The 16,284-nt window shown below is 44.2% G+C and overlaps 1 protein-coding gene across 1 annotated transcript in view; it reads right to left on the minus strand.

Annotated features, from left to right (window-relative positions):
* The window catches only part of TNFRSF11A (TNF receptor superfamily member 11a), a 35,551-nt gene extending 22,113 nt beyond the window's left edge, over positions 1 to 13,438 (minus strand). Inside the window, exons 1-6 of the mRNA XM_032603133.1 lie at positions 13,235 to 13,438; positions 10,069 to 10,150; positions 8,469 to 8,594; positions 4,495 to 4,638; positions 1,973 to 2,066; positions 732 to 823 (exon numbers count right to left, since the gene is read on the minus strand). Of these exons, the coding sequence (XP_032459024.1) occupies positions 732 to 823; positions 1,973 to 2,066; positions 4,495 to 4,638; positions 8,469 to 8,594; positions 10,069 to 10,150; positions 13,235 to 13,438 (742 nt within the window). The remainder of the gene's footprint in view (positions 1 to 731; positions 824 to 1,972; positions 2,067 to 4,494; positions 4,639 to 8,468; positions 8,595 to 10,068; positions 10,151 to 13,234) is intronic.
* Positions 13,439 to 16,284: the final 2,846 nt, after the last annotated feature.

The following is a 16,284-nucleotide window of genomic DNA, read 5'->3' on the forward strand; positions in this document are numbered from 1 at the left end:
CCGTTTTTCTGAATGTCCTCTTAATGGTCTTTTTAAAATGCTGCTCTGACCGTGCAATTCCTTATCCAGAACGCTTTGATGTTCTCCCGTTTGCCAAAATGTCAAAGCTAAGGCCTTGATTTTCTTAGTCAACGTTCATCAACCCCATCGCTCTGTGGCCTAGGTTCTCTTGCCTCATTAGAAAGGTTTTCTTGCCACTTATGCCTCCTCCTGTGCTGTGATACCTGGACCCACCTTCACAGCATCTCGCTCACCTGGGTAAGCAGCTTCCGCCATTAACTGTCAACTTTCTGTCAATCATTGAAACTGTACTTGAGATTGATTTGATCCACAGGATGTTCCAGAAATAATGATGACTACCTTCTAATAAGTTGCTAACTCTGGCTGGTGACCAAAATCTCCCATAGGTACCCTGCTGTGACCACTGTGACAACCAACATCCTATCACATTTGGGCATTTTAATTTATGTTTGCACCTCAGTTTTCTTTCTGGTTTTGGCATACACGAATAAATTACTAGTTATCCATTCCACAGTAGAAAATTATCAAATAAACAACATATCTGGAATTAAAATACTAATAAAAATGAAATACTGAGCTGATCATGGATAGGACGAGATGAAAAGGGAGAAATGGACGCCTCTGGATATAGCATGTAATTCGGGAGAAATCTAGAAGAGCTGACTAGACTGGGGCACATCTACCCAACCAACCTGCTCTATTCAACATACCATTTGGTGGTTTTGTAGGTGGAAGAGAACTACAAACCACATCTGATTTATCGGTCCCGTGAAGTGCTTCTGTCTCTCCAAGAATGGTACAGCTGTGAGGGGAAAGGTAGGTAAGTGCTTTGGTTTTATATTCTTATTAAAGCTACAAAAGGTTCTATCCCTTTAGATTGCAAGCTCATTCAGGAGAGGAACCAGGTCTTTGTGGATGTTTGAATTGCCAGTGTCTAGCCACACATCATTAAGGTGGACAAAGCCAATAGTAACTACGGCCAGTGTTCTCTAAGAACTACTCTGAGAGCATGGTCCAAAAGAGAAAAGACTGATGGCTGCAGTAAAGAGGATTCCAAATTCAATTACCATGGCTAAGTGATAAACTTTGGATGAATACCCTTTCGAAGTTGAAATCACAGAAAATCTTTTCAAAACAAAACTTGGATAAGTGGATCAGAAAATAAATATTTTACGAGAATTCATTTATTGGGAACTAAAAGAATCATGAGATTCATTATGAGTATTCAACAACAAGCATGCCATGAAAGGACTCAGGAATTTCACTCTGGATATACTCACATAAGTGTGAGATAGTATATAGAAAAGATGATTCATTGCAAACTTAGTTACTACTCCAAAAGACTGCAAACCACTTAAATGACTATCAATAGAGAGCTTATTAAATAAATTATGGTACATCTCTATGATGACATACTATGTAGCTATAAAAAGCCACAAAGATCTAAGTGAACTAATATGGAATGAGCTTCCTTCAGGATATATTATGCGGAAAAAAAAAACCCAAGTGTGTAAACATTTAAACAGGAGGCTTCTATTTGCACATACACCACACACACACACACACACACACACACACACACATCTTTGTACAAGTAAACCAGTGATGCTGGGAAGCTGGGAAAAGTGGGACTGGTGAGTGATAATAAGCATCGTTAAGTAATTTGCAACTAAATAAGGTTAGAAAAAGGGAAAAAGCAGCTGCAACTATAAGTCAAAGCTTCAGTCAGACTGAATCTAACAAGCAATACACAGCTCCTGTCACACATCAGGGAGAAGATTGGCTGCACTGGTTTATGGCCCTCACGCCCAATTGACAGACTTTTTCTGTTGTGAACCTGGCTTCCAGAGGAAGCCTCATCAAACGGAATCAGTCTGTTTTCAAAACAGACGAGACAGCAGAGTTGGGTTTAAAATCAACAAACCCTCTGGGTTCCTTCGTTGTCACTTACTTGGTCCAGGGTTTGCACTTTTCTGTGGAGGAAGAGGCGTCAGAGAAGTAGCCTGCGAGGCAGGGCTCGCACACCGTGTCCTTGTTGAGCTGCACTGTCAAAAAGACCAACGGACAAAAGAACACAAGACAAACGAGGACACTTAGAGATCGGCCAGGAGGATGGTCCAGAGGACCAGAGATCAGAAGCGCCCCGCCTGCCTCTTGCCTCCCCATTCCTGCCCTCACCACCTGCGGCCGGTGGCCGAAGTCCTCACAGACTTCAGAGGGCCCGAGACCCCACAGCAGGTGACAGCACTGTGTCCAGAGGGGAACTGGCTCACTGTCAGGGCGCCAACGCCAGATCTGAATTAGATCTAGCTCTCTGGTCCGGACCCTCTGCCGGTCAAAGCCACCGTCCTGGTCACCGATCCTTCGTTTCCTGGCCAGGGAGCCTGCTATCTGTTCTGTTTTAATCAAGCACCTGTCTGTTCTCCCCTGTCTCTCCTTTGGGGCTTACACCAGGCTTTGGGTACAGAGAATGGCAGCCCATTTACCGCTTTTAAAGGAAACTTCTTGTCTTGACCCTTTCTGATCAATACTCTCACCAGTCTAAGTATCAGAGTGTTGACAAAACAAAACAAAGAGAAAAGAAAAAAACGAACCAACCTACAATATAGGTCTCTTTCCCCTAAACCAAGGGTTGGTAGTAACAGTTTTCTATAAAGAGCCATACAATAAATATCTTAGGCTTTGCAGGCCCTCTGGTCTCTGCAAATTACTTGTAGTGTGAAAGAAGTCACAGATAATGTGTTAAAAATAAATGGATGGGGCTGTGTCCCAATAACATCCTATTTACACAAACAAAAGTGGTGGGATGGATTTTGGACCCCTGCCTTAAGCCATAGCACTGAAAGCAGGAATTGATCCTGGTTAGTAAGCTGTCTTCACCTCTCATATTCCACATGAACTACATTATCAAAATAGGAAATGTCTCAGATTTCCTATGTCTATTACCTTTACTGCAATTGACACATGATGACCCTTTGGTAATTCCAGTAAAGAAGGACACTGGCTACCATGTGATATCATAATAAGCAACTGGCTTGTGCCAAAACCACAAATCACTCTTGAAATTAGTAGCACTTCTGTGGTTTACTTTCATGAATAAAACCCTAAAATAAGGAATTACATTTTCTTTGTCCAAAGTCAAGTGGGAAGTACATGGGCAAGGGTGTGACAACAGATATGGGGTATTTGGGATCAGGTTCAGTTGTTCTGAGTTCAAATATACTGCAAGGCAGGGGTAAAATTTTCAGTCATCCACGTCACCCCCTCTACCCTCCACCTATTGCTGAAGAATGCACCATTTCCAAAGGAGCAAAGCAGAGAGGACATTGAGCAGAGAAAAAAAAAAAAGCAGAAAGGGACCAGCACCTTTTTATTTTTTTGTTTTTTTTTTTTTACCAGCACCTTTTTTCATGCAGCTAACAAACTTTTGGAAAGGCTCTGGGTCTTGCCTATATCTCAGAACCAGAATTCAGAAGGGAGCAGGCTGTCATAGGGAGATTTATTTTAGTAATTAAAAAATCGTCAGACTTCTTCCCACGAGAAAGCCTGTCTGGTTTAATTGAAGGACTGACTGTGTCAGACTCTGTGATGGACATTTTCCTCCATACGAAATGAAATGAATAATATTTTAAATTCTCCCAACCCTGTGTTTTACTTTTATAATTATAATATAGCAAAATATAATATATTCAGCTTTTGGACCAACTGTGTATAATAATAACTGTAGTAACAACTCAGTCCAGAAGAAATGTTTTTACGCTTAGAACCCTGAGTCACAAGAAATTTTTAAAAATAAAAATTTCAAATAGGCGCATTTTTTTTTCATGTGAAAGAGTATGAAAAGGTGATTAGCATAAACTTCCCCGAGCCTAAAAATACATTACGATAAAACTCTGTGGGGAAGGTGAAATGGATACAAATCAAAGGAGAGAAAAGAACTATATAAAATTTCCAACAGTTAAAGACGATCAGTGCATTTTTAAATGGATGATGATGGCTATTCAGTTGCTATCCCATGTTTTGATTCCGCTGAATATTTTAGGAAGTGTAACTTACTGCTGTTCCAATTCCCTGGAAACTAAGTCCTTAAGCGACTCTTTCAATTTGTAATAAAAATGTATAGCTGTCTATTTAAAATGTTGGCAGGAGGTGCACAGCTTTTCAAAATTCTCCTAAGAGGGTGCACATGTTTTAAAAAAAGTTTGGGGACCCCTGCATGATCCGGTTCCCCCCTTAGTGGGCATGGGAAGGTTCAAAAGGAGGAGCCTTGATAAGAGCGCGTGGGCCGAGCTCTCACATTCCCCCGGAGGCGCACAACCTGCAGTCCGTTCCCAGGGAACCCTAAGCCTCCTCCAGCGCCCCCTGGTCCCGAAGAGTGTCATGACTCAGGGAAGCCGTCTGAGAGGCCGCTTTGGCCTGGGGGTACTTGCACGGCTTTGGGAGCGCCGCCCGACGCGGGACCCCGGCTCGTACCCGGGAGCCGGGCGCCGAAGCCGGGCGCGCACTCGGCGTTGCGGCGGCAGCAGCGGCAGTCCTCGCTCCAGTGGTACCCGGCGGTGCAGGCGCAGCGCCGCGGAGCCGTCCGGTTGCCGGGCTCCACGGCCACCAGGGCCTTGCCTGCGGGAGAGAAAGAGGGCAGCGAGGCAGCGGGAGCAAGGGCGGATACACACCTTCCACCTCGTGCCACTCGCTCTCCAGCACCACCAGCCCCAAACCACCCAGACCCCCCCCCCGGACGCAGCGCACGGATGAATCACTCAGGACACTGGGATTCAGGAACTCCCAAGTTCCCCCTCACACTTCCTGTGTTGGCACTAAAACATCCCAGAAGGTTTTGTTGGGTTTTTTTTTCTCTCTCTCTCAATAATTAAGAGCCTTGTGGTTTTTGAAAAGTCAGTTTTCATGTTGGTAGGAAAATTAAGGCCTGGGGAGTTTCTGATCATTGACTATTTTGACGAATGCAAAATAATCGACTTACAGCTTCTTGAGTTTTAGTAAATTCAAATGTGATAAACATTCTTAACACCAATGCTAGATCAGACCTAAGAGAATTGGGTTTCTGGAGACTGGGGAGTCATCTTGGGATCCCGCAGGACTGCAGGATTATTCAGAGTCCTGAAAACAGGCGTCACTGTGGGATTAGATACGGGCAAAGTAAGGAGGTTGGGCCTGGTGACAAACTTGGAAATTAATCTCTCCCCCCAAACTTAGGATAACACGTTCGTTGTCTCTTTTCTCACAACACATAGCAAAGCACTCTCTCCTTATCTCAAACCTCCTGGCCCTTTCCAGTTTTTGTGGAATAGAGGTAAATGCTCACACACAGTCGACCCTCATTATTCGCTAGTTCATGTAGGCAATTTCGCCTACTAGTTAAAACTTAATCGTAACCCCCAAATCAAAAACTCCTGGTACTTTTGCAGTTATCCTCCAACACATGCAGAACAGTGAAAAAATTTTGAGTCACCGGCTGGACGTGGATGTCCCCAGCCAAGGGCAAACGGGGTGACACTGCCTTCTAGTTTTAGCTGTCACACTGGAAATCAGAGTTCTTTTTGTGGGCTATTTAGTGTCCTATTTTTGGCATTTTTGTGCTTTTTATTGGTGAGTTCACTGTTTAAAATGGCCCCCAAGCATAGGGCTGAAGTGCTGTCGAGTGTTTCTAAGTCCAAGAAGGCCATGATGTGTCTTCTGGAGAAAGTCCATGCATTAGATAAACTTTGTTCAAGGCTGTTTATTGTGAGTTCATTGTTAATGAATCAAAATATTTCTTAAATAAGGTGTCTTTAAACAGAAACACATACAAAATGAGGTTATGTTCACCTACCCAGGAGTGGTGGTTCAGTATTTGCTAGCTCAGTGTTTGTGGTGACTTTATAGAACATAACTACCATGAATAACAAGAATTACCTGCACACACACATGCATACATGAAACAACACAATAACGTTTATTTAAAACAGACTTCCTACTCCTCCTATACATCCCCATCTCACCTGGATTATCCAAACAGCCCTTGTACTTTATATTTCTGAATACTTATCAGAGTTTGTTATGGACTGATGTTTGTGTCCTCTCAAAATTCATATGTTGAAATCCTAACCCCCCCCCCCCACCGCAGTGTGATGATATTAGGAGGTGGGGGCTTTGGGAGGTGATTAGGTCATGAGGGTGGAGCCCCCATGAATGGGATTAGTGTCCTTATAATAAGAGACGGCACAAAGCTTGCTTCCGCTCTCTCTCCATTCACCACCACGTGAGGACACAAGAAAGTGGCTGTCTTGAAACAAAGAATAGGGAACACACCAAGAGCCCCGCCATGCTGGCACCCTTATCCCAGACTTCCAGCCTACAGAACTGTTCTGTATATATATTTGTTGTTTAAGCCACTGAGTCTGTGGTATTCTGTTATAGCAGCCTGAACTGCCTAGGACAGAGTTCCAAGAGAAAACAAAGAAACCAGAAACCTGTTCCCTCCTTCACTGTCTCAAGTTATAACCAGCAGGGAGGGAATGCTTCCTGTTCCCATTCTTTTCAGACCAGAGCTGGGTGAACCTGAGAAGTCTCCACTCCCTTCTGTGTCCACTCTCCAAGGCCCAGGTCAGCTCTGAAGCACCAAGACCAACTTGCATAAACATGGACATACTGTCTGGAACATACGAACAAGTGTCATTTTCCTTGGAAAATTTGAATTCCAGTATCCCACTCAAAAGTAAGTGCATGTGGACTCCCCTGGTGGCACAGTGGTTAAGAATCTGCCTGCCAATGCAGGGGACACGGGTTCGAGCCCTGGTCCAGGAAGATCCCACGTGCTGGGGAGCAACTAAGTCCGTGCGCCACAACTACTGAACCTGTCCTCCAGAGCCCGCGAGCCACAACTACTGAAGCCCGTGCGTCTAGAGCCCATGCTCCGCAACAAGAGAAGCCACCACAGTGAGAAGCCCGCGAACCACAACGAAGAGTAGCCCCCACTCGCCGCAACCAGAGAAAGCTTGCATGAAGCAACAAAGACCCAACACAGCCAAAAATGAGTAAATAAAATAAATAAATTTATATATATATATATATAATTTATATATATATATATATATATATATATATATATATATATAAGTAAGTGCATGTAAGCCTGTGTGGTTATGAACAATTCTGACATATTTTAAAATATCTTAATGCGCTAGGTTTGGGGCTTTCATCAATTTTGGCAGTAGACAGAGTGAATCTTTCTTTCCAAGAGACAGCAATGAGTCAAGCTCATTACTAAGCAGTGGGAAAGAAAAAAGACGATCAGACGCTTCTGCTCAATGGAGTTTCCACGTTACCTTCTCTGGACAAAGTCCGCCAGCTGTCTCTAACACTTTAGAAAAATTACGATGTTTAGAAAAATGCTTATTTCCTAGTTCTGTCTACTGAAAAAGCAAACAAACCAACCTATATACAAGGATCAATCCAGTAGCAATGAGTGCTTCCCAGCACCCAGACTGAAGCTGCTAAATAAGATGTTCTGCTGAAAGCAATGAGAAATCCTTGGAGAAAGGGCTGATTCCACCTTTAGGGCAGGAAACGTCCAAGGTGAGGCTGGGAGCAAGAGAGCTCAGGACACCGGGGTCCACATCAAAAGACTTGGGGGCCACCTGGGAGAGGTGAGATAATCCATGCACCAGTAAAACTAGTAACCGCAATAGATTAAAACACCTCAAAGACGTAAATGCATGAGTTCATAACATTCGTACAATTCCTTCGGAGACAACTTGGTGATCAAGTCATTATTTTGAAAAGTGGTAAATAAAGTTACAAGCATTCATTCTGCCTTTCCTGTATATACTGTACTTCAGGGTAACAACCCGTTGATGAGGGAAGTTTCTCTTTAGAAAGCATTCCAGCCAATAAAGGAAGAAGGGATGATGGAATTAGAACATCACCTTTCTGCAGCCCCTAATGAAAATGGATCTAGGCCATGATCATCAACAGCTGCTAATATCACCCAAAAGAGAGAGCAGCAGCTACTCTGTGAGTACTGACATCATCACATTATGCTCACCTTTGAAGGAGTTTTGTCAAAAACAAAGCAGAAAAACCCAGATTCTGATCAGCCTTCTAGATCTAATAACCCCTTTACAGGAAATATCGGAGATATAAATATTCATTCATATATATATATATATATATATATATATATATATATATATATCTGAATCACTTTGCTGTATAGCTGAAACTAACACAACACTGTAAATCAACTATACTTCAATAAAAACAAAACAAAACAAAACAATTCCAGAACAGAAGTTCTACATGAAGAATTTTAACACAATCCTTCTGGGATCCGAAGCACATCTTTCTGGGGGTCTGTGGTCAAAACTTCTTCCCATGGCCCCTAAAAGAGACAATATTGCTGTATCTAAAAATATCATTTATCCACACAGCCCCCGACATGACTGACTCACCTGTATCACAAACTTTATGCAGCAAGCATTTATCTTCTTCATTCCAGGTGTCCAGGTATTCATCCGGGCCACAGGGCAGACAGACGCTTTCAGAGGTAGCAGTGCATTTGGAAGACAAGTACTTTCCTTGAATTAGAAGGGGAAACATGCACCAATCAAAAATACTTCCTCCCAAAAAAGGCAACAAATCAACAAAAAATGTACCAATCTGGGAATTCCCTGGTGGTCCAGTGGTAAGGACTCCGTGCTTTCACTGCTGTGGGCCCAGGCTCAATCCCTGGTCAGGGAACTAAGATCCTGCAAGCCACGGGGTGTGGCCAAAAAAAAAAACAAGCACCAATCTACTGGACCCCTTACATGACCATAATCCCAGGACATCCCCCAAAGGTAGACTGATACATGAGATAAGACCACATCTCACAGAGACGGCTCCTCAGCCCTCCCGGCTGGCTCAGGTAACCTCTCCTGGGTTTGCTGTGCCTGTGTTCATGGCAGTCTTTTAGATCTTCTAAGTAAAAGATCACCCCTTCCACCCCAAACCTCTGCTGACTAAGAAAAAGAACTATGGTTTTCAAACTGGTGCCTACAGAACTTGAGGGGTTCCCTGGGGGCTAAGCAAGAGGAACTTCCTCTCACCTCTCCCCTCCCATCTTCAAAACCCCTCTACTGTCAACCTGGATAGTTAACTTCTTTTGTCCCAAGTATACTGTGGGCTCACGGTTAACTTAGTTTGATCAGAGAGTAATACACACACACATGCACGCATGAAAATCACTGGATCTTCATTCTACGAACCCAAAAAGTATTTGTAGCTGAAATATCTAAAGGATCTTGTTATAAGGTAAGCACCTTTTTCTCAAAGCTCTCCTCCTCTCCCCAGAACAGTGAGTGAGTGAGGACCCTCTGGACCTGGGGCTTCACTGAGGCCATAGAAATACTTGGTCACCTTCTGGCAGAACAACTTTGGGGAAGTGGTGACCAGTCCACCTTCTACCCCTCAGCAGGTATTGTGGGGAGGAGTTATAACAGGGTTTCGGCAATTTTTAGCAGTGATTCTAGGATAGATTACCACCCCCATTCTCCGCTAATTTCTGTGAAAATAATACTTTTTTTTTTTGGCCACACCGCATGGCTTGCAGGATCTTAGTTCTCCCACCAGGAATCAAACCTGGGCCCCTGGCAGTGAAAGTGCCGAGTCCTAACCACTGGACCGCCAGGGAATTTTGCAAAATAATACTTTTAAATAAGAGTTGTATCTCATATTTTGAGAGTTTGAATCACAAACTTCTAAAACAGAGTTTCAGAAACCATCTTGCCTTCTCAAGAAACAGCGTTTTGGAAAGCTGGTACTTAATTCATGTTCCAGCATGTACTTAATTCAAGTACCAGTTTCTGAAATTGTTCTTGATTTTTAGGTGATCTCATCTACTGAGAGAAAAGTTTTTGTCTTCAGAGTGACAAACACCACTACCTGCCACCGCCATAAAAAGCCTACCCAATTTCTTTTTTTTATCTGGCAGGATAGAAATGGTTCCTTAGATTAAAAAGAGAACCCCACCCGCTTTTGGAGTACAATGACAGGAGGTTTAGAAGTACAAACCTGGTTCACATTTGTTACAGCATCGTCCAAGGTGCTCGTAATGCCTCTCGCTAGTACACGGAGAGGTGATCTGAAAAGTCACCTAAAGAGAAAGTGCGCATCAGGTAGAGATTAGGCACAAGTTCTTTCTAGAGAAAACAGAAAATGAATTACTGACTCACATTTCTGAAAAGTATAAGAAATCACCATAAACAGTCCTGAAACAGCTCTGCATAATACCACCCCCCTCCCAAAGATGTCGCTTTCCTATTCTAGCCCATTTCTCCCTAACAATGTACAAAACCAATGATTCTGGCACCCAAATCCATTTAAGCATTTAAAACAATATCGGTCATGCTCATGGTAATAGGCTGGATGAAAGGGAAATTTACAAATGGTACACAGAAGGTTGAAAACCACTTTACACAACCCACGTACGAAATTGGTCCCACTTCTGTGTCATCACATGGTGGACAGTTTGGTCAGTCCACTTTGGTCATAAAACTGTAGAAGGACAGAATGGGGCCCCTTAACATGTGTCTCATACCAGGGGAGGCCAACTGTGGTCTTACAAGCTAGCTCTGATTTTAAAAAGATGCTTAATACCGCTTACCTTTTAAGATTTTAAACATGCAGAGAATCTGAAAAAGTGGGACAGCAAGGGGTTACAGGAAGCCTTCTGGCTTACCGCCCGCTGGCTGAGGGATCCCTGACAAGCTGCTTCAGCTCTTTGAACCTTGTCTCCTTTCTGTATGATTCTAATACCAATACTAATTTCCAAGTCTGCTCATCTAAGCAGAACAAAACAAAAAGCCAAGTCCCCTACAATCACTCAGATTCTTCTCAGTTTGCCACAGAAAAGCTCTTTTCTTTATCAGCTTTCTCAGTGTCAGAAAAAAAACCACACATTCCTGTTGACAGGCAGGCAGTAGTGGAAGCGTTGGGCTCAGCTGCAGACTTCACACTGTGCGTACCAAGAGTCCGGCTCCTGCTGGGTCCCAGGGATCCAGAGTTACAACCTTGCCCTCAAGGGACTTCCGCACACCAGGGTGTGTGCTATGATGGAGCCAGGTGGGTCCCTCCCTCAGCTGAAGGCCATGGGAGGTGTCCCAAGGAGTGTGACAAGTGAGCACAGGTTGGCAGGATAAAAAAGAACTCAGCCAGATGAGGAAAAAGGAGCTGGCCCGTGGAAGTGGAGGGCAGGGCAAGGCAGCTGTCTTTGGCAGAGTATGAGATGTTCAAACAGGGATACTGAGGCCTGAAGTGGCATGTCGGGTGGGGCTGGCAGTGGAGACCATCAGCAGAGTCCTGGGAGACGAGACCAAGGATGGTCAGAGCAATCAGAGGGCTTCACCTGCCTATTCGAGAGCTTGGATGGGAGGTGTAGAAATAGCGTAGCCTGGAAGAAGTCGTGCATCCTCACAGTACCTCAGTTATGAAGGAAGTTTTCTAGAGAGAGCACCACACCCAGAAAAACCCAGGCTAGCTGAGTAGGGTGTGCAGGATGCCCCCAGTATGGACCTCTCCGACCTCCCCCAGGCCAGGTAAAGGGCTTCCGGGAGGGCTGGGGCCAGGGACAGTTACACTGAGGCTGATGAGAATGTCAAATGTGCTTCTGGAGCCAGGTATGCCAGGAAGGTTGTATTCGGACTTGCTTCCGAGACCTGTCTAACACTCTCTGTGGACCCCTGATAACATGGACTGATGTTCCCCGAGCATTCACCACATGACAGGGTCTGGTGGACAGTGCAGTAAGCCCACTGGACACTAGGAAGAATGATGTAACGGAAATCACCCCACCGCTCCTTTCGGGTCTTTTTCTCTCTGTTTTTATAGGAATCTGTTTCTCTGCGCCTGGCACGGTAACGTGTGCACACAGAAGAAAGACACGCAGAGGCAAAACGGTGAAGCTGAATTCGGCCAGGGCAACTTTTGTCTCACACACAGGATCTGTCTGAGCCTGAGACCCATAAGAAAGCTGCAAGAGTCTCTGTAAGATGAGCACAGACTTTGTCTGTATTACACACACAGCTTCTCTTTAGGGGGATTTGGTAAAAGGACTCCCCCCAGGCAGCAGCTTAGAAGGTCTGTCAGGTGCTACAGGCTGTGCCCTGGGCTCCAAATCCTGGTACCTGGTGAGCATCACTGACCTGAATATGTGGACAATTTGTTTACACGTTTAGGAGAGTGGCAGTGATTCATTCAACCCATCCACCGTCTAACCCAGGAGCGTAATACCTCCTAGCAAAAATGGGGAAGCTACTGATTCCAGAGGTAACCAGATGTCTTAGCTCTGAAACAGATTTTCACAGATTATTCCTTAGAATCCGTATCTGTCTCCTAAGCTTACTGTGACTTTACACCTGGACATGTCTCCTTTTTTAAAAATGGAGATATAATTCACACACCATGAAACTCACCCTTTCAAAGGCTGCGATTCAGTGTTTTATTTTGTGTTTTTTTTGTATATACACAAAGTTGTGCGACCACCGCTGCTAACTCCAGAACACCTGCATCACTCCAAAACTGATATGTCTGTTTGACACAGCTCTAGGATCACAGATCTTTTAAGTTGCATAAGCAATTCTGCTACTGGGAGAATTGGCTATGGTGAGGCAGAAAATTATGGAATTAATCTAATTTAAGGTATAGCTTAAACTGAACCCTATTTTATTCTTGAGTTACATCAGATACTTTGCAGTACACCTTCAAACCTTCAAAATGGCAATAAATATACAACTCAAAAGGCAACATACATACATAGATACGGTTAAGGAAATGTGGTTTGTGGGTAAATAAAAAGAATCTGGAAAACTCTCTGTAGGCCTACACCTTTAGAAGGCAAGATGTGCCTTTGTTGTTTTTTTTCCTTCTCTTGTTCTGCCTCTCTGCTTCTAAGAAGCTCTCTGCTTCTTTTCCCCCACTGGCAGAGCTGCAGCTCTAGGATGACCTTCTTATTAGAGGATCTGCAGCTCCCCGGACCTCACATAGCATGTAAAGCTTGCCCTGTGCTGGTCTCACCCTGATCCTAAGCTCCACATCCAGGAACCCTGTGGTTTGCTCTCTGCACTGCAGTCCCCGCATTTGTAACTATTAGGAAGTCCAGATCTTGGACACCCTGGCCTGTCACCTTTTGCTGATCCCCTGAGGACTTGTCCCTCCATGCTACAGGCCAGAAGGGCTCTACCTGCCTGCCTCCTGGATCCCAAGTTCCCACATCCAACCTTCTTGGGCTCGGTTTCCGGTTAGCCTGAGCTGGATCTCCTTGACACCAGCCTCCCTGTCTGGATAGCCTGCCAAATACATCCCCAGACTGGCGTTTTTTTGATGTGAATGAACGAATGCCCTTCAGCCCCTCCCAGTCTGACCCCTTCTTTTTCTTTTTTAACATGTTTATCGGAGTATAACTGCTTTACAATGGTGTGTTAGTTTCTGCTGTATAACAAAGTGAATCAGCTATACATATACACATATCCCCATATCCCCTCCCTCTTGCATCTCCCTCACACCCTCCCTATCCCACCCCTCTAGGTGGTCACAAAGCACCTCGCTGAGCTGATCTCCCTGTGCTATGCGGCTGCTTCCCACTAGCTATCTATTTTACCTTTGGTAGTGTACATGTCCATGCCACTCTCTCACTTCGTCCCAGCTTACCCTTCCCCCTCCCCGTGTCCTCAAGTTCATTCTCTATGTTTGCATCTTTATTCCTGTCCTGCCCCTAGGTTCTTCAGAACCATTTTTTTTTAGATTCAATATATATATGTGTTAGCGTATGGTATGACCCCTTCTTTTTCCTACAGATTCTAGCTCTGACATCTCCCATCTCAACAGCAGCTGGGAGAGCCTCCAGGCTGCTCAAGCCCCTCCTGGTCCTCTGGCCCTTCCCTCCCAACAGCTCAGAATTTGGGCCTGACTCTAGCCCCCAAGACCAAACTCCCAACGGTTATGAGGCAGTAGCTCTTATTATTGGTAGCAATCCTAGTAAGGCAGTAATTTGATAAAAACATGTTCCTGCTTCAGTGTTTCGGAAGCAACCTCCCAGGGAATGGGGGGATTCAGCAGAAGGCTGCAGATTTTCAGTTCATCGGGTGATTTTGTCAACCACCTCCAGTCTCCTCTCTTTGCCCAAGATGTAGCAACAGAAGGCTTTTGGTGACCGAGTTGAGACGTACAAACTTTGAGTTACCTACGTTTTTGTCTAGTTTGCCTTCTGGATTGACTTGTTTCCCTCTAAAACAACAGAGCTTCGGAACCATCGTTGTTTTCATTAAGCAAATAAAGCAGAACCACTTCCAAAATGTCTATTTATTGAATAAAGAATATAGTCACATACATTCAAAATCAGGTCTGTTGCAGCGCTTGTGTTTTGGGGAATACGATTTGATTCATGCATGGTACTTAGAAGTCTCGTAAAAATCCAGCCATGTCCTACCAACCACAGTTCTTAATCAATAAACTACAAAAGTAATGTTTGGCCCCCAGAGTTTACATCGACTAACTTCTGCTTTCTGACAGACTTCCCCTGAATGTGTAAGAAACACTAGAGTCTGTTTATGGCAAATAGCCTTTACATCCCCTGCCTTTCCTTCCCCCCATATAAATTCCTTGGAAAGTCTAAATACAGGAGTTAAAATGGCAAGACAATACATCTGATTTATTGGCCATCTGTTGCCTCACTTTCTTGTGTGTTTTGTGTCATGTGTGTATTTGTTTCAGGGCATACGGGCTGGTATTTAATTTTAACGGCTGACAAACTCTTCTGGAATAAGTATGTCTACAGTCCGTGCGAGGCTTTGGGAGGCCGGAGGGAGATAATAAATTGTACATCAAAAACGTCTTTATAAAGCTCTGCGGATTTATTTCCCAATGTAATGTCATGTTGGGTCTAACCCTGAGAAACCCCAAGCTGAAGAAACAAAACATTTCTGTGAGCTGAGCTGCAGAGACCGGAGGATCTGTATTCAGAATCCTGCAGGGAAGGTTGACTTAAATATTTATTTTTCGTGCTGTTAATCAACCCAATTGTAGTGAAAGCCGTTATGGATACTAAAATTACTTTTCTGCTCTACTAAAAATTCATGCTGACATATAACAAAACAGAAAGAAGCTTGGCTCCTTCTGTCAAACCAAGGGGAAAAGAACCCAACCCAGACGAACAAATGAGGGATTTTCCATAGATTTCATTTTATAAAATATCATCCATGACTATACTTGAGAATTTGGCTGTAAATTAAGTAAAGGTGGTATCAAATTTCTGAATGTTACAGTCAACTGAAAGATGTGGTTTTTCGTAAGAGAGAAACTACTAGATGTGAAAATAACACCTAATAGTTCTGCTGCCCTTGAAAAAAATATCCTTGAAGAAAGTCACGGGGCTTCCCTGGTGGCGCAGTGGTTAAGAGTCCGCCTGCCAGTGCAGGGTACACGGGTTCGTGCCCCGGTCTGGGAAGATCCCACCTGCCGCGGAGCGGCTGGGCCCGTGAGCCATGGCCGCTGAGCCTGCGTGTCTGGAGCCTGTGCTCTGCAACGGGAGAGACCACAGCAGTGAGAGGCCCGCGTACCGCAAAAAAAAAAAAAAGTCACGAGTGAAAAGTGCTCTAATCCAGAATAGAATAGAAATCAATTACTAGTGACCTGTGTTCCCGAGAACACCAAGAAAGCGGCTTTACTATGAGGGTCTCACACCAGGAAATTGTTTCTATCTGAAGGCTTTTGTTTTTAGAAATAAATGAACAACAAAGAAACAAAAGGTCTCAGTCATAGGCCAGAGGAACCGACAAACAAATGCTGTTCCTTCTTGTCCATTTCTTTGAATGTCTGTGTTTTTAGCTGGCTGAGCAGTCAGGCCAGAGACGAAGTCTGAGTTTCTCCCCTCAAAAAATTTCAGTTAGTGAATCCAAACACAGACCCTTTCAACCGAGATGTTCTAGGGGACCTGCTCAGTTTGGTCCCTTTCTTAGCTCCTTTTCTCCAGAAGCTTCTAGTGGTCCTGCTCTATTTTATCCGGCTTTCTACTCTTGAACATGGCACAGTTATATGTCTGTTACTGCAAAGAAAGCATCCACTGTCATGCCTCTCGGTTAAAAGTTCAGAATTGGAAGTGTTTATCATAGAGGAATCATTTTGAGCTTGCACATCAGACAAGGCAGGTTTCCAGAGAAAAGAGAAAAATGAAACACTAACTGAAGTAAAGTCTGACATGCCAGAATGTAGGGATTTAGCAGAGCAGAGGCCAGG

The sequence above is a fragment of the Phocoena sinus genome, chromosome 14 (assembly GCF_008692025.1).
Source record: "Phocoena sinus isolate mPhoSin1 chromosome 14, mPhoSin1.pri, whole genome shotgun sequence".
Classification (NCBI taxonomy): Eukaryota; Metazoa; Chordata; class Mammalia; order Artiodactyla; family Phocoenidae; genus Phocoena; species Phocoena sinus.